Here is an 18,341-nt window from a genome sequence, read left to right on the forward strand (position 1 = left end):
TCCAGCCTGCAGGGTAAAGTTTCCTTGAGCAAGATGCTGAACCCCAAATTGTCCCCCAATGCTGCACCATCAGTGTGTGAATGTGTATAAATGGTTAGCTCCCAAAAACTGAGGCCCAGCTGGCAGCCAGTGCAGTCAGTGTGTGAAATGTGTAGTGTCAAAGTGTCTTGGGTGGTCAGAAGACCAGTTACTGTAGGCGATGTATAAGTACAGTCCATTTACAATTAAAGAATAAAGATCCATCCAGATTGATCTTGTGGTTGATTTGAATCTAAAACAACCTAAGATGTCAGTGAAATTATCTCCAATGTAACTTTTCTACCTTCAGATAACTCCACCATCATGTTGAGGATACACTGACTTGACTGTTCTCACACTATCTAACTTTGGACTTCAGAAGTACGTAACGCTTTACAGCACTAACTCACACACCACCAACTATTTCACTGATTTTGGTGAAACTGGATCATATTTAATGGAGAAACTGCTTCTGGTTTTACCTCTGATGTCCTCCGGCTGCTCTGCCTCAACTCTGTAAATTACAGTTTAAAGTAAACTGCTGTGAACTGTAGCTGCTGTTAGCTGTTAGATTGTTAGCTGTGCAGCCTGGACTGAGTTCAGAACACCGGGGGAGTGTTGGTGTTTGTACCACAGGAGGTTTTCAGGCCTGGGGCACAACGCAAGAAAGGGCACCAGAACCTAGGCAGGTTCAACAGAATCAGTGCACGAAGAGACCCAAAAGGACAACAAAAGAAACTAAGAAGTGGCCTGAGAAGAGTAAATCTGGGACTGGCTTTTAGTTGTTGGTGGCAAGGGCTTTGTGAAATGAAAAGCTGAAAGACAGACGGCAAGCTGTGCTTCTTGCTGTTGGACTAGTAAATAATACCTGGTACACGAATAAATGGAATAAAACATAAAAGTCTTGTAAATCTTTTTAAAAACATTTAAAGACCGTATAAGGAACTAGAATTACTGATTTAACTTTTTTAAAATTGAAATTCAGTATCATTAATCTAAAATCTCTTTTTAAACTAGTCAATTTAATTAAATATAATTAATAATTGTCTATAAAACTTTCACTGGCATCCTTCAGCCTCCATAAACATTTACTGAGAAGAGGACCTGGTTTCAAGCGATACAGGCAGAGTAGGGTTTTGTTTTTGTTTTTTTTTCAGATTTGCAGCAGACGGTTTTGATTTATCCTCCCGGAGAACTTAACACGACTTCAGGGTGATGGATTTCTTCAAACGACTAGACTGCAAAAATATCACGTTAAATTTGAACAGAAACTGTGTCTGTGTGAAAGAAACAGAAACAAGCAGAGAAGATAACTATTTTAATTTCTTGTGTACACTAAAAGTAAAATTTACACACTTATAGTCTCAAAAGAACCTGGGCATGCACAATAACCTTTTGACAGGCTCTTCAAGTGATTCAGTTTTTTTCCATAGGAATTTTCCTGTACATTTTACAGTCCATAGTTTAACTGTACACAGTCTAAAGCCACAGTGAACTATGATTACATCCATTTCATCTTTACAATGTGCAAAATCCTCCTGGGAGACGGGGCTGACAGTAGTATGAGCAAAAAAATTAAACAAAAAACAAAAAACATTGCAGAACATGAGCGAAAAAGAGCCGCAAAAAAAAAAAAAAAAAAAAGCACTTCATATTAGGAACAGTGTACATAACCCAACACAAGGAAGCAGAAATTGGTCCCTTAATTCCCTTCTGATGTGAGTCGACCTTTGCTGCCGAAAAACTTTTAAGTTTCAGTGGTTTTAATCAAAAAACAAACAAACAAACAAAAAATACCATTTTTACCCCCCCAAAAACAAAAAGGGCGAGTGGACGCAAACAAGGAAGGAAAGAAACTTGTTTTTATCCTCTGGCCACAACAGCTGGAAAATCTGTAAAATGTTTAAATGTGGAATTAAAAATAAAAAAAAACCTCCAGATGACAAACGGACACATCAACTCGCCGGCATTTGGTTGGTGGAAGTTTCCTAAACTGAAAAATAAAACACAGTCATCCTGCATCCTAAAAGACTGCGGATGGACTGCAGCAACAGAGTGTGTGTGGGGAGGGGTCGGACATAATTTATGTTAAAAAGCTACGTTAAATTACAAAAATAAGAAGACAGAACAAACACTGCGCGTTAAAGAAAGGTCAGGTTAAAATCTACGCAGACTGCAGGTAAAAACTAAGGCCTTTAAACACAAGGGGACAAAACATTCAGCTGGATTTTGCAGGCAGTGTGGTTTCAAGTCGATAAATATATATATATATAGAGAGAGATTTTATATATATGTATATAAATGTATTAATTTAACTTATCATACATATATTCCACTTCAGTTTGATTCAAAGAGCTTCAGCCAGTGTTTCCTTCACAGACAGACACGAACACACTCCCACCACAGACGTAAAATCATCCTCCACAAATCATTCAGATAAAAAAACAAAACAAAAAAAACAGGAAAATAAACATTTAATCCCTGATTATATACACAATGATTCTTCTAGATATGAACAGCACACACGTCTATAAATTATCATCAACTCTATAAATTAATTTTTTCTCCTATTCTGTTAAATGTGCAGGTTGTCGGCCAAGCGCTCCCCTACCGTTTCCTTCCTCCAACGTCCGAGCTGTTTCCAGTCGTGATTAATGCTTCGCTTTATTTTAAAAACAAAAATAAGTTGAAAAAACAAAAATTACAAATTTAAAAAAAATGATGTATGAAAGCGTGGAACGAAGCCGCAGCGAGAGATAAAAAAAAAAGACGACTATAAAATGGACTGAGTCAGTGGGCGGGGCGCCACCGTGGATGGAGGTGGGCGGGGTCATGGCAAGGTGATGTCAATAAGAGGCGGGGCTTCAATCTGGCGTGGCCTGGGAGCCAAGTGGTGTCAGTGTGGCGGGAAACATCAGCACTTTGGCCTGCATGAAGGAGAGATCGGGCAGAGCTGCGATCACTTTGGCCGCCTCCTCGCTCAGATTCTCCTCTTTCCTCGGTTTCCTGTCAAACAGGAAGAGATGCCGGGCGTTAGAGACCAAAGAAATCACATTTGTTGCCTGATAATCAATAAATCAAATCAAATTATCAAATCTAACAGCTGGTGGCTGAAAATGACCCCCCTCCCCCCAAATCTCATCTGCCGCCTCTTGTTGGCCTTTTGTTGGGCGGCGGTCTGCTCTTTGACCCCTGACCTGGTGGAGGTGCTGGTTTTCTCCATGGTGGACATCAGGCGGGCGAAGGCATCTGCCACCCGACTGCTGGAGCTGCCGGGGTCCAGCTTGGCTGTCGTGAGCTCGAACAGCTCGGGGTCGACACCTAAACGGGAGACAAAAAGAAAGGTCACGGAGGCAGAAGCAGAGCAAACTACACTTAAACAAGATTCACTCTGCACAGGGCAGCCGCTCTCTTTGTGGTTCAAGCTCAGTGTTATTGTTTTACTTGTTCTCTTTTGTACATACTTATGGTTACAGACTCTCTCCACCAAAGGAGGGCTCAGACTGGACTCAATCTTGGGCTGCTATGTTACATGGTACATGGCACAAACCCGCTCCCCAGCAGAGGCCAAATTAATCTTTCGGTCAAACTACAGCATGAAACTCTCAGGCGGGATCTCGTGTCTTTAAGTATCATTTCATTTAGTGGATTTCCCGACAGTGTTGTAACCTCCAAATATCTTTATTGATTTTGAATTTGTTGTTCCAGTCCAGAAAAGCAATAACTGGCCCGAGATCATTTTAGACGCACTGCGATGCTTTGGGCGCTCTGCAGTCACTCAGTGGTTTGATTGAACACATTTTAACTGATTTGTCCGTTCATCAGCTCATATTCAGGGATAACTTTAGACCAAACTTCTGTTTTAAAGTTTTAAGAACAGCTTTTCTAAATATAAATATAAGATTAAGAACGTGTTTGTCATCCAAACCAGCTTCTGTGATTGTCAGAAAAATCCAACAAAGACAGTTTTGGTGAATTTGATCTAGTTTCTGTCCAGTTTGAAGCGTTTTGTGATTACCTGGTAAATTTCTGGTTTTGTTCATGGAGTCTGGTGGACCGTAGCAACCAGCTTTAATATACATCCTTTAATAATTAATAAAAACCCTAAAAAATGCTCTTTAAAAAAGAAGCCAGCAGATGGTGCAAGTTGACACTTGAAAACATTCAGCCACATTCTGGGCGAGTACTTCTGATCTGACTCAGGACACATGCTCAGTGTCACATCATGAACTCTCGTATGTCCTCTAGCCTCCCACAGACGGACGAGAGTTATGGGTGAGAAGCGAAGGTGGGAGGTTAGTTTAAGGAGCGGTAGAGGAGGAAGAAGAGGGCGAGGAGGCCGTGAGCAGCTGCTAACCTGGGATTGAGGGTGAGCTGGTGGAGCCTGAATCCTCCACAGGACCAAAGAAATCCAGGTTTAACAGAGACGAGCCTCCGCTCGCTGCACAGCCACGGGGCGGCCAAGGTTAACAAACATGGACAGAGAGAGAGAGACAGAGAGAGAAGAAACCAGAAACATGCAGCGGCATCAGTGATCAGAAAGAGTAGAGTCCACTACGTGAGCACTGTTAGATCAGTTTGGTTTCTACAGTCTGACAAAAGTCTTCATGCAGAGCAGCAGTTTAGATTCATCAACGGGTTTAAGGGAAAGATCCACCAACACATCGACTCACTGCGAACACTGAAGTCTGCGTGTGATCATTGATTAGATCCTGCTGTTCAGATTCAGCTGCTTCTATTTAAAATTAAATATTTAAGAATGTTGGATTGTTTTGCTGAGTGATCAGTCTGTGCGTGACTACATCATGTTGGAGATATCGATTTCTTTTTTAGTGCATTTTTTATGATTACACACGAGAACTTCACTCATTTCCTTTTTTTTTGTGTATGAAACATCATTACTAGTGAAAATACACATCAACAAGTTCTCAGAGCCCAAAGAGGCATCTTCACATTACTAAACTGAATTTGAAAACAGGGAAAAGCTGGAGTCTGCATGAACTTTTACTTGATGCAACAATAAACCATCAGTTGTCAAAATAGTTGTTCTTGATTTAACACGAGTTCAGACATCTGCCCAGATATATTTTGGTACTGTCCACAATCTGCCTGATGGACCCAGTGCTATCTGTAATCTGACTCACGTGGACCTCGTCTGTTTGTGTCAGTTATGGAGATCTTGGACTCAATGTGAGGCCTTAAAGTTAAATTTTATCACTTGAAAGACTTATCATAAAAATGGACAGTCTATGTCACTGGTTCCAAAGTGAACTGACTATGTGACACATTTTCATCAAGTGTTATTATATTATTGTAGTCAAAGTAGATCAGTGTTTGTGTCCAACAAGCGTTTTGGATGAATTTAGACTTCTTGTTATTCTTCAAAGATTTTTTTTTGGCCTTTTCAAGCTTTATTTTTGATAGAGACAGCTGAAGAGTGACAGGAATGTGGGGGGAGAGAGAGAGACGGGGAATGACATGCAGGAAAGAGCCACAGGTCGGCTTTGAACCCTGGGCTGCCGCGGCAAGGACTGAGCCTTCGTACATGGGGCGGCTGCTCTACTTCTCGTTATTCTTTGAGCTCTTTGGTTCGTTAAACTGTGTACTTTTCTTATGCATGACAAAGCTGTGTTCAAGTCTTCACTGTGCCCTTATCGTCTCACTTTTATTTAACTTTATATCTTGAATAATAATTCAAACTTATAAATAAATATCTAATTTAGGTTTTCTCCACAGAAATAAATCAAATGCTGAGATATCTGTGTACTGTATATGTTTTTTAAAAAGTTCTTACACTCCTGAAAATCAAGAAGGCCTCGCGATCCCTTGTGAAGCTTTGGCGACCCCTAGTGGAGGTCAGGACTGACCTCCACTAGGGGTCGACTCCTGAGTCAGGACTTTTCTCAAAATGGGTTTTGGAAATCATCTGAGCAGAGAAATGGGCAATGAGGAAACTTTCATATTTGATCAGCATTGACAGTTTGACCTTGAACTGTCTGCATCACTGGCACGGTCTGCAGAGCTGAGACGAACATACTGGTTGTGTTCGTCAGCTGAGCTGATTGAACACCGACGACATTACCAGTATCACCAACAAACAGTGTTGCGATGTTTACTGTGGATTTTTCCTTTAATGAAGGCGTCTACAAAATAACCTGACATTAACAAGCTCAGCCAAGATGTTAAAATATCACCAGCCACGTTCACACAGCCACACACACACAGCCACACACACACACACACACACACACACACACACAGTGAATCAGTGGAAGTGGCTGGTGCATTCTGGACTAAAGTGTCTACAGAAACACTACGAGGGATTAGAAATGTGTGAGAAAAACAAGATGAGAGCAGGCACGGAGGGTTCAGGGCGGCGGCAGCGGCGGCAGGGGTCACCTACCGTCCAGAGGGTTGGTAAGGCCACTGCTGCTCCAGTCGAACTGGACGGGTGGGAGCGCCTCCTGCTGGATGAGCGAGAGATGAGGTCAAACAATCAGTGAGGCGTCAGTCACACAGACAAAGAGTCTTATCCTTTAAATGACATTTGAGGTTTAACAATCAGCTGGTGTGAGTAAAGATGCGTCAGACCTGAACTGTGTCTGAGGGACAGGAGCTTTTCTCTGGAGCCACTGAAGGCGCCTGGGCTATAGAAGCGATCATCTCTGCTGCAGAGACGGGCTTCACAGGCTCTTTGGTTGGTTCCAGCATCCCCTACAAACAACAGAGCAACAGACAGGACATCAGAGACGTCAGTGTTACAAAGACCGCAAACATGTCGGGAAATGTGAATAAAATATCTACCCTCAAAAGTCGAAACTCGATATGTCATTCAGTCTGGACAAAGTTTCTTTATAGAGACTTTTAAATAGCATCTTTGGTATTTTTCAACCTGGTTGACCCAAATCTCCCGTGTTTTTGTTCATATGGTTTGGCAGCACTTTCATTTATTATCATTCTTCCTTTTTTATATATTTCTTTAAACGGATCCCAATCTTGGCCGACGCTCAGCCCAGGATGCAGCGTCGGCACCTCTACAAAAAAAGTGTCGGGGGAGAATGTTTGCAAGAGGAGACGAGCCCTGACAGAAAGAAAAGGAAAAGGTAACAGTTGTCTGCTTGTTTACATTCATACAGTTAGCAAGCTTGCTATTTTCAGCATGCAAACTGCTCGCTCTGAGGTTGTTTCCTGTAGCAACAGGGATTTTGAAAGTGATATCGATAGTGAAAGGTGAGAAGAACGCTGCGTGAAACATGCAACCATTTTACCCACGATACACATCCAGTGAGTCAGACTAGTGTCTAAGTGAGTAATGGGTACAATCATTTTTGGAAATTGGTCCCGTATTAAGTGAAAGTTATCGATTCTGCAACATAATCCTACGTGCATGGATGCCGATACAGTGAGAAAACCTAGACACGTCCTTCCTGCTGGAGACACAGATACGGTTCGTTTGTGATTTTACTGCATCCTGTTGTCAGGAAGCTTCTGGAATAGGTTTCGCCTGATCCAAACAGCTGCAGGTCGGTTAAATAACGCAGCTGTTCGAGTCTTGTGTGAATCTTGTGTGAGCGATCTTAAAAATGTGCGTCAACGCAGTGAACCTTCTGCATGTAAATGTTAAGATATTGGAAAGGTTCTGCATTATTCTGTGCAGTCATCTGCTGTGGAGAGGTTCGGGAAAAGACTCAACACACTGGTCTAGAGGTCCAGCTCTGTCCTGGACTGTCCCCTAGACTCCATAGGAGAAGTGGAGGAGAGGACAGCTCCTTCAGCAACAGACTGCTACTCCCACCATGTTAGAAGGAGCGCTACCACAGGTCCTTCATTCCAACAGCTGTCAGACTCTTTAACACCAGCGTGACTTCATTCTATATATTTCTTATTTATGAGTAATTTTTTTGTGTATACGAGCTGCCGTGTCAAGTGAATTTCACGAGTAATAGGGAACATATGAAGTGCTGAATGAAGGCTTGAAGGAGGCAGACGACTCACCAGGCTGGCGGCGTACATGGGCACGATGACCGGCTGCTTCTTCTGTCCCGTGAACAGCTGCAAGCATGAAAGCAGCAGGTTAGAAAACATCCTGATGAAACGTTCATGAAGAAAATCTGTTCATTTCATTTAGATGTTGACGTCCCTCATGGCTGCCAGCAGAGGTTAATAAAGGTCACAGATTACTTGACGCGTCATTAAATCACTTCTAAAAATGGACTTTTGCAGATCAGAAGGTTATTTGCATATTTGCATATTCAAAAGGTCATCATAATGTTAATATTTTAATACAAATCAATTATAACTTAATGACTTGCTACAATGTTTTCCTACGTTCCACGTTTTAATCAGTTGAACCAACGAGCTGTGAGGAGACAGAGGGTCCAGCGGGGACTTACAATATTTCGGGTGTCGATGCCGAGGCAGCAGAGTAGTGCTTTGTTGCAGTGGGAGCCGCCCCACTGGTATCTGAGACCGATCGCCTCGTGGATGTCCTGAAGCTGCGTCCACACAGACCTGCACAGATCAACGAGACATAGCAGAGTCAAAGATGAAGTACTGACGGATTAGACGTACAAACTGCACAGAAACATTTAGAAAACATTTGAACTCCTCCGCTCTGCACAGTTTTTCTGTCTATCACAGCGGAGGCACACCGCTTTGCCTGAAATGAAGAGCGCCTCCACGAACGTCAGAAGAAATGATTTTTTCTAAAATATGAATCTTTAGGAAAAACAAGCGAAAACAACAAAGTGTTTCAGAGTTAATTTATAAATGAAAACTTCCATGAACAGAGTTTGGCGACACGATGACAAGCATGGTAAAAAAATGCAGGAAACTTTCATCCAGTAATTAAGACAAAACAGGCGTATAATGATGTGCAGGTCAGGCTTTTTTAAAACCTGCACCCACTCCTCCTTTAACGAGAGCCAGTAATCCACATATATCCATTCATCTACGACCTGAACCAACTCACAAACTCCAATTTTATGCATTATAGCAGCACAATCCTCAGAACAGAACTGTGCAGCGCTCTCCAAAGGGCTGATCCTGCTGCTGGGAGCAGCTCGAAGCTGTCCAGAATCACCCACAGTACTACAGTCGTGGGAAGATCTCGGCTAAATTAACAGTTGTTCAAAATATTTTGAAAAAATAAAAATAAAAATGACTAAAACGTGGCTAAAGTATTTGAGCTAAAGCAGTAAGAGTAAATCTAAAACAGCTGCACAAATAACTCTGGAGTGTTTGTATGATCGAGGAGACTGTTCATCATCTAGTAGCCAAGTACCATCAGGATCGGTCTGATTGAGGTTAGCAGGTGAAAAACGACTGATCAGTGACAGCTTTAATAACGACATGATATCAATGCCGTTAACCTGTGCAGTTTCCACGACATGTTGATGAGGTTGACCAATAGGAGCACAGAGTACTCTTCAACTGTGAACACTGTGAAGTGAAAAACGAATGATGTGGGTGCCGCGATCTTCTATGAAAGAAAGCCATGACTCAGATTGCCATAGTCACTGAGACCGAACAGGGAACAGCTGGAAATAAATATGCACAGTTCTGAGTCACTTGAATCTTTTTTGGAGTTTGAAATAAAAAAAGATGGTCAAACTTTAAAAGTCACAGCCCACTGAGGAGGCACTCGCTCACCTGTTGCATGGCGACCTCTTCTCCTCCTTGACTCCTGGCTGTGGTTTCTCCTCTGGAGGTCCCAGCAGGATTTTCAGGGACGCCACCTCGTCCTCCACCGAGGGGACGGCAGTCTGAGGGAAGCTGCTCTGAAACAGCTTCTCCAGACGGCTCGACAGCGACGCCTGCAGAGAGCAGAGCAGCTGATTACTCACGACTGATGAAACTCTTTCAAGTGTTCAACAGGGATGTTTCTGATGTCAGAGCTGTTTGATGATAACCTGCTGAATAAATTCAGATTCAAAGAGCCTTTCACACTCTTTACAGCTTAAAACTGAGATAAACTGAGGCTGCATCAGGCTAATTTAAAACAAAAACAGGTTCCTGAGTCCAGCATACAAAAGGGTCAAATCTGCAGAGAGCTGATCATTTGAAAACTGCTTTGACTGACTGAGCTCACGTCCAGTCTGTGTACAGACTCGGAGACGAGAACCTACAAACACTGGTCGGCTCTTTTGTGTCAAACCTTAAACACAACATGTGGCCGACTTGATGTGACTGCCTGGACTGTTAGAACAGCATCTGACGAAGGTCTGTGAGGTGATCATTGCTTTTACTTTTTATTTATTACAGCCAGCACCTTCAACTTGTGACAGTGGCTCTGAACAAAAACAAAAAAATCTGAGATCCAGTTAAGAACCGGTTCCAAACCGTCAAATCCATTAGAATCGTATACCTAATTAATCATTTGCCTTTTTTCTGTTATGCAGAGCACTTCATGATACATTGAGAAAAAGCCACAGCTCTCTTGGTTACGCTCGAGAACAGCTGTCAGTGTGAAGCAGCGCTAGGATACTCTCTGTGGAAACACTGGAGATCCATGTGAAGTGAGGAGAAGACAGAGATGCAGAGCTCGACCCTAAGCACTGGGAGCGGAAAAGACGGTACAAACCATGAGTACTGTCTGTTATCAAGGAGAATGTAAGATCTCTAGACAATAAGATGGGGAAGCCAACTTCGCCAACCAGGCTACAGAGGGATTATGGAGAGTGTAGCATCACAGAGACGTGGCTTAATTAACACTCGCTGGTAACTGTGGGCGGCTTTCAACTTGTGAGAGTGGACAGGAGCGCAAAGACCAATTTCTTATCCAGCTTGTGTATAATGAGCTGCTGTAACAAGTGAATTTTACCAAAGAGGCATCAATAAAGTCTTATCTTAACTTAATCTTATCTTAAAGACAACAGCAGGTTTTAATGACACTTGCGCATTACGAAACATTTGCACCAAACTTCTACGAGACTACAAGGAGGAGTCATGGCAGAGAGGAAGGAACAGCCCAGTGTGGCTTCATTTCATGAGGAAAGATGACGACAATGCTAACAGACGTCTGTAAAATATTTCGAGTAAGGATGGGAACACCTTTCTGCACAACATGAGCTTAAATTCAAGGACTGCCATGTATTTGACACTACGTACAATTACCACTGCTTTCCAACAGAGCAGGGTGTCTGTTACCAAGAATCCTGATGACATTAAAAAAAATTTAATTTGACTTTTTCTTTCATTCAGATGACGAATGACTGTTGCTACAGCGACTCTCGGGCTAACAGGTTGCAAATTAAACAGCTTGGGGCGGCCTGGGTCGCTCACCTGCCCGTGTACAAAAGGGTCAGGCCTTGCCGCAGGGTTCGATTCTCACCTGGGGCCCTTGTCTGCATCTCATCCCCACCCTCACTCTCCCTAGCTTCCTGTCACTCTTCAGTTGTGTCTATCTAAAAAGCCCTGACGTGAAAGAGGTTCATGTTACAGCGGGCGTGAAATATGCTGCATAACAAGTCTGTTTTACAGGAACACTTTGTTCCACATCGATTCACACTACGCCAACACATTAAATATATAAAAAATGTTTACTTGTCACACTCTGTCAGTTTAGAGTTATGTTACTGCCAAACTTTTAAAAAAAATGATAAAAACCTCTGCTCTTCCTGTCCCTACAATACACTATAAAAAAGGTAATGTAAGTGTTATTTTAGTAACTGGACCCAGTCTAACAATCCGCCTCCCCTGCCTGCTTAAGATGACAGGTGGTTTTTCCTGCTGGGCGTGGTCACGGTACAAAAGAACATTCTTCACCTCACCCACCTGTGACACAGAGTGTCGTCATCAAGGCTTCAGGAGCCAGAGCAGCAATGTTTTATTACATTTAGACAGGATTAGACAGGTTTCAGACATGAAGGCGTTTAATTTGGTTTGTGTCCGATGGTTTGAGAGGGAGTGAGCAGTGGTTGAGCGGCTTGGACAGCAAATAAGAGTAAGGGAGCGTCAGCATCGATAAAGCTGGTTAATCAGGAAATTAAAACATCATTTGTTTGGCAGTGATTCACCACAGTGCCTGATCCTGTCTGAATGAACATCAGCGTACACTGTATTTATTACAGACTCCTTTGTGAAATCATAAAATTTACCAAAATATTTTCGTATGTGAAGTGAGGAGGGAAGATTATTGTGGCTCTAGATGCAGACACCCCTCGGACTGTTTTGAAAACAGCAGCTCAGACAGTGTGGACAGAGAGAAATCAGGTTTCTGGCGCACCAGGAAAAATGTCAGTTTCAAAGTTTATCTGTTTCAGTGTGAGCATGACGTCAGACACTTTCAACCCAGTTTCCTGCTGGCAGTCACACTGTACTGTTGTACTGACCGCTGGCAAACACACTGCGCAGAGGAGCAGGAGGTGCCTGCGTTACCGTTAGAGCTGTAAATGAATCCTGAACCGAGCAGCAGAGCTGGACCTGCAGGCTCACTACAAGTCTGTGTGTTAATCTGACAGGAATGTAGCTCAGATCAAATACCTGAGCAGGTCGCATCCTGAGGGCAGAGCCTGCAGGAGTATCTCTACACTCTGAACAAACACCAGTGTGTGTGTGTGTGTCACTGTTCATCTGCACATCTGCACAGGCAGCAGACGTCAGATCATTTCAGGACACCTTCGGATTCAGACCGCTTTCTCATTATTATCTCAGTTAATTTTTAATACAAACAGTGGACGTTGGTTTCAGGGCGGTGACTCAGCTAAATGAACAAACACGACTAGGAACTGATTTAAATGAGATCCTGTGAAAACAACTTCCTCTTCTGGTTTACCGCCTGGTTACACAAGTGTCAGTGTCATGGCAGGAGTATGATCTAACACAAAACTTTGAATAAACTGACCTCATTATCTCAGACCTGAGACGACTCCTCTCACCTCCTGCAGGAGACTGTGGGGGCTCCTCCAGCAACCGACTGCCACTCAACATCATGTCAGACTCTTAAACACCAGCATGAGTTCATGACTTTTGTCTATATATTTTGTATTTATGAGTAATTTGTTAATTGTTTTCTTGTGTATACGAGCTGCTGTGACAAATGACTTTCCCCGCTGTGGGATCATTAGAGTCTGTCGTATCTTTTCTCAAGTGTGTGTATGTAACAGGAAATTACAGATAGCACTGTGGGTAAGTGAGAAAGTAGTTTTGATGAACACATTCCTTCGTTTAGCTGAACCTGTTCCTCCTTTTTTGCCATTTATAAACTCCATTTCATAAACAGCCGTCTCCAAACTGGTTCTGCACTAAAAATCAACAAGCAGCCATCAAGCTTCCCAGTCTGACCAGTTTATTTCCTACAGTGCTTACCGGCTGTCTGTCTGTCCTGCTGACTTCCTCGCAGGCTGCAGGAGGTTCACTTTCATGCCACTCTTCTTCCTCGTCCTCCTCCTCGTCCTCCTCCTCCTGCTCTCTGCTCTCTGCAGGAGGAGCAACGCTCGGCTCCGTGCTGAACGCTGCCCAGGACTCCCCCTCCACCTGCTGCTGCTGTTGCGGCTCCCCGAAGGCGCTCCACCCTGCATCCGCCTCCCCGTCTGCACCTTCAGCGGCCGAGCTGAAATTCCCAAAACTGTCACTGACGGGGAATTCTGCAAACTTGCCTCCATCCTCCCCCTCGTTTCCACCCGTGTGAAATTTGGGGGAGTTAAAGTCGCCAAAGTCGTCATCGTCCTTGGCATTTGTAGCTTCCTGTGCAGGGGCAGAGCTGTGCGGCCTGCTCTGCTCCTGCTGGACATCCAGCTGGTCAAAATCGGCAAAGCCTTGACTGCTGAATAAGCCGGCGTCTCCAAAGTCCCCAAAGTCCTCGTCCTCCTCGTCCTCTGCCAGCTGGCTGTGGTCAGCAGGCGTGGCGGTTTCCCCGAGAAGGGGCGGAGAGGGCACTGAGCCTGTGGTGCTCATGTCACCATACTCCTCTAGAGCGTCTGTTGAAAGCACCCGTCCGAACGATGTCTCCGTCTCTGTTTCTGTCTCTGTGTCGTTACCGGAGCCCTTCCCATCTGACTGTCCCATCTCGCCGTCTCCAGCTGCATCAGGCGAGAGGTCGTTTTCACTGCAGCCCTCTTTGGAATCGTCCCTGTCGGCTACATCCACCCGGTTCAGAGTGAGAGGTTTGTTAGTGCAAACTGCCTCTGAGGCGAAGTCCTCCTGTGCAAAGGCTACATCCCTTTGTTGAGAGTCAGCGTCTGTGTGAGAGCCCCGGTCCGTGTTGCACGAGCCGTCCGGGTCCTCAGCAGGAACAGATATGGAACCAGAGTCGGATCCAGTTCTGTTTGCGTCCCTGACATTGTCCTCTGAAGGCGTTCCCTGCACTATATTACAGTGCTCAACGGGGCAGGCAGGCTCCGCCGGCCAGCTGCCCCCCGTGGGGTTGTCAAAGTCCTCATTTGCCGTCTGGCTGAGGTGTCCTTCAGCATTGGAAAAAGCAGCAAAGTCTGCAAAGTCGTCCTCTGGGCTGCCGGCGGGGACGCTGTCCGTGTCCTCGGTGGACGTTCCTTTTAGATGAGAGTGGACAGAATTCTGCAAGGAAGGGCTTCCCTGAAAGTCAAAGGTTGCAAACCCGTTTGTTAGCACTTCTGTGCCTCCGCCGTTGCAATCGGCAGGCTCGCTGCCGGCTGTGTCGCTCACCGTGACATCCACGGAGCCGGAGAGGACCTTTTTCATCTCAGTTCTTTCTGAGGGCCCGCTGCCCAAGTGGCCCGCTGGCACGACACCGTTAGCCTTAGACAGCTCATTACCGGGGCTGTAGGTGCCGTTGGAGGAGCTGTGGCTGAATCCCATCACCGCTCTGTTGTTGATGAGCTCGGGTGGGGAGGTGGCGGTCAGAGCTTGGGACTGGTTGAAAGTGGTCGGGGTGTCGAACTCTGTGAAGCTGATGCTGTTCGGGACGCCAGAGAAGGTGCCGAAGTCTCCAAACTCGTTGTCCTCTTCCTCTGCGCCGTCCTCCATCGGGGGCGGAGAGGAGGAGTATATGCGGATGACATCTGGCTCCATGATTCTCTGGCAATCAATGAATCCTCCTGGCTACACCTGAGACGTCGAGAAATAAGAAAAGACGTCATCAGACACAAAATCTGTCACAGCAGATATGTTACTACAAATAAATGTGTTTAAGCCATAGTGCGGCTTCACAAGAAACACACAAAGTAAATAAGGACAGCTCTCCAGGACCAATTAGTTTGATGTGTGGTTTGAGCCGAAGCAGAAATTAAATTACTGAAGCACTAAAAGAGGACGGACTGGTGCCAAATTGACAGTAATAGAGTGGTAACGACAAAGTAGTGCTGCGATGTATAAAACGGCGGCGCTGTAACAAACAGTGTTAGCGAGAACATAAACTGTGCATCCTCTGACTTATTAACTCATGGGATGTTTACACTGACCAATGAATGACCTCAGGGCAACATGAGGCAGAGAAACGCTGCCTGATGGTAAATTAACTTGGTGTTTTGTCAACACCTAATCTTGCTTTGCAGCTATTATTTTCACCTCTACATCTCAGTTAACCTGCCTGCATGAGATGTCGTCATTTCCATGTGCAAACGAGCGATTATGTCCTTGTGAACTTTTTATGCCTGAACGTGCTACAACGTGCTCTTAATGCGACCGTCGTTTCACATCCGACTCATTGATGAACACATTAGTGCCACTGAAACAATCCATAATGCACAACGACTTTTCAAACCTATCTGGTATCTGGAATTTGTACCTGCGGTATTTGTTTTAACGGCAAATGAGTCTTTGAGGATTAATGACTGTCAAAAACATGGTAGGTTGTTAAAGGTTTGTTAAAGGATTTTAAAATTTCACTTGTAACCATCAAACAAAATATAGTAACTTCTTTATTTTAACTTAAAGCTTTTAAAGTGGAAAATCTGAGAAGAAATGTTCTTAAAAACGTTTTTCAGTGAGTTGAATTAGTTTCCAGAAGAACAAAAACGCTCCATTTAAAACAAAGTAAATATGGAAACTTTAATATTTATACATGTTAAACTTTGTACAACATACAACTTATTTGAGAATGAGCCACTCCTGTGTTATATAGACACATTTAAATACAAATTAAATAGCTTTGGACTGTTTGGTCTGACAGAAAACTCAATTTGAAGATGTTTTCAATCAAACGTTTAATAAACTAATAATTTAAAACACTCATTTGTTGCAGTATACTTGGAGTGTACCAAATTAACATGACTCCACCTGTAATTAAAGGGATGTTATGAGTCATTTACAATCCTGTAGAAGACTTTCTGATATTAAATTTGTGACTACGAGTCAGTAAAAAAAAACCCTGAGTTTCTCACTACCTGGACTTCTACCTGTTTGCATTCCCAGCCACCAACCAGAGCAGTGGGTGGCGTTGACACCGTGTATTTGCTTTGTTGGCCTTATCTCACAGGATACCTGGGAGCAGGTAGTTTCCACCCAGGCTGTGCTGACACGGACTTACAAGACATTCAAGTCCAGAAAGACAAAAGTCAAAGGCAACACATTTGTTCCCCGTGAAGCTGCACTGGGATCTGTGTGTCCCACCAACATTAAAACATTTAATCTGTAGACACAATTAAAGCAGCTGTTTCTGGACCGGTACCTCGACCCACCTAACATGAAGTTATTTTATCAGCATGTTATCTCCTGTCACCTTCATGACAAGGTGAGCCCCTGCAGAGGCTGAGGTGTAACTCAGAAACTAAACTAGCTGTGGCTCACTTTGTCTGACGTGAGTGTTTGAGTGAAGCTAACGTGGCTAAACCAGTGAGCATCCAGGCTAACACCGCTGCTCAGTGGAAAGCTGACAGCTGAGTGGAGGAGTAGCGAGGATTAGAAAAACAACAAACACACTGGGATTAATCTGACACGAAGCTAACAGCATCTAATTAAAAACTACAAGGCCGAGACACTTCGCTGAGACGGGGTGTAGCGGCAGCTAACTTAGCTTAGCTTGGTTAGCCTGTGTGCAACACACCAAAAAAAAACAAAAAGAGGCGAAGCTAAATCAACGAGCGATGTCAGCGGGAAATTAGTTTGCTGTCACTTGTTAAAAGACAGCACGCGTTCATCTGGGACTGCTAGTGAGACAACACCATCAGATACAAGTGAGTGAGAAGTGAACTAGCTCCGCTAACTGCGCAGCGAGCTAACGATGCTAACGACAACAACAAGCATCTCCCTTTAGCTTTAGCTTAGCTTAGCTTAGCTTCATCGCCGGCTCGCGCTGACAGCAGGTGTGTCTCAGTTACCGAAACAGACAGGTGAGCTGACCGTGAGATGGTGTCCACCGATTCCCATGACTCAGTGAAAGACGCTGCTGTCCGCACGCTGTCAGATCGAGCCAGCTGATCAGCGCAGGACCAAAGAGCTGAAACTGAAACTGAAGGTTGACTCAGCCGGCTGCTGCTCCTGCTGCTCCTGCTGCTCCTCCTGCTCCTCCTGCTCCTGCTGCTGTTACCCTGCCTCAATATGACCCAGCATGCACCGCTGTGACAGGCGAGCTCTCTGCCGGGCTGTTTGCTTCCTCCAAAACTTTCTGTGTTACCTGTTACAGGTGCAGCAGCGAGCCACAGACCCAGCGGCCAGTCACCGTGCAGAGACGACACAGCTGGCAACAAATGTGCGGCCGAGTTTTATTGTGAAAATATACATAAGAAAAAGTAAAATGTCCGGATTTATCTTCTTTTTTTAAATATCCAAAACTAGTAAAATAGGCTATTCTACCAAATATTTATATAGAAATATAGACGAGTAAAAAAAAAAAATCCCAAAATATATCAATAAAATATTAGTAAAAATATCAGTATACTTTCCAGAAATCTTTAGTAAAATATCAGAGAATAAAGATTTAAATGAAATACAATGTCTGTAAAATATCCCAAAAGATTTTAAGATATTTTTTAAAAATAGTAGTGAAATATTGATAAATTGTCAGTAAACAATCAGAAAAATATTTAAAAAAAATATTAAAATATCTATAAAAAGAAAAATCTGAAAATAATTTTAAATTATTAGGTAAGTATTAGAAAAAAATATCAGTATGATATCTGGAAATCTTTGGTAAAAAGTAAAATAAAAGTAAAATGCCTGAAAGAATATCCCCAAAATATTAATAAAATATATGAAGATTATTATGAAAATAAAAGTAAAATATCTAAATAATAATAATGAAATAATTAATAATTATGAAAATAATTGTTGAACACTACATCTCACTATTTCTATTTTGTTTCACTATGAATTTAGACAAATTGTGACCAATTTGATTGGTAATCAATGGATCAATATTTTACATTTACGCACCCAGAGGTTGTTAATCACTTAATTTTGAAAAGTAT

At 43.4% G+C, this 18,341-nt stretch overlaps 1 protein-coding gene across 6 annotated transcripts; it reads right to left on the reverse strand.

The window, feature by feature from the left end:
* Positions 1-1,321: 1,321 nt before the first annotated feature.
* aftpha (aftiphilin a) lies at positions 1,322-17,623 on the reverse strand. Of its 6 annotated transcripts, none has more exons than XM_027283274.1 (10): positions 17,549-17,623; positions 13,327-15,042; positions 9,670-9,833; positions 8,412-8,529; positions 8,014-8,070; positions 6,610-6,732; positions 6,422-6,485; positions 4,376-4,459; positions 3,216-3,339; positions 1,322-3,024 (listed from the first exon to the last, which is right to left on the reverse strand). In XM_027283274.1, exons 2-10 carry the CDS (start codon positions 15,004-15,006, stop codon positions 2,883-2,885), a joined length of 2,556 nt encoding a protein of 851 aa, XP_027139075.1. In that variant the 5' UTR covers positions 15,007-15,042; positions 17,549-17,623; the 3' UTR covers positions 1,322-2,882. The 6 variants fall into 6 exon arrangements, with proteins under 6 accessions (XP_027139075.1, XP_019115285.2, XP_019115283.2 ...); XM_019259740.2 differs by lacking the exon at positions 17,549-17,623 and adding an exon at positions 17,275-17,529 and having other exon boundaries at positions 6,422-6,482; XM_019259738.2 differs by lacking the exon at positions 17,549-17,623 and adding an exon at positions 17,275-17,529.
* Between the last annotated feature and the right edge of the window lie 718 nt (positions 17,624-18,341).

The sequence above is a fragment of the Larimichthys crocea genome, chromosome X (assembly GCF_000972845.2).
Source record: "Larimichthys crocea isolate SSNF chromosome X, L_crocea_2.0, whole genome shotgun sequence".
Classification (NCBI taxonomy): Eukaryota; Metazoa; Chordata; class Actinopteri; family Sciaenidae; genus Larimichthys; species Larimichthys crocea.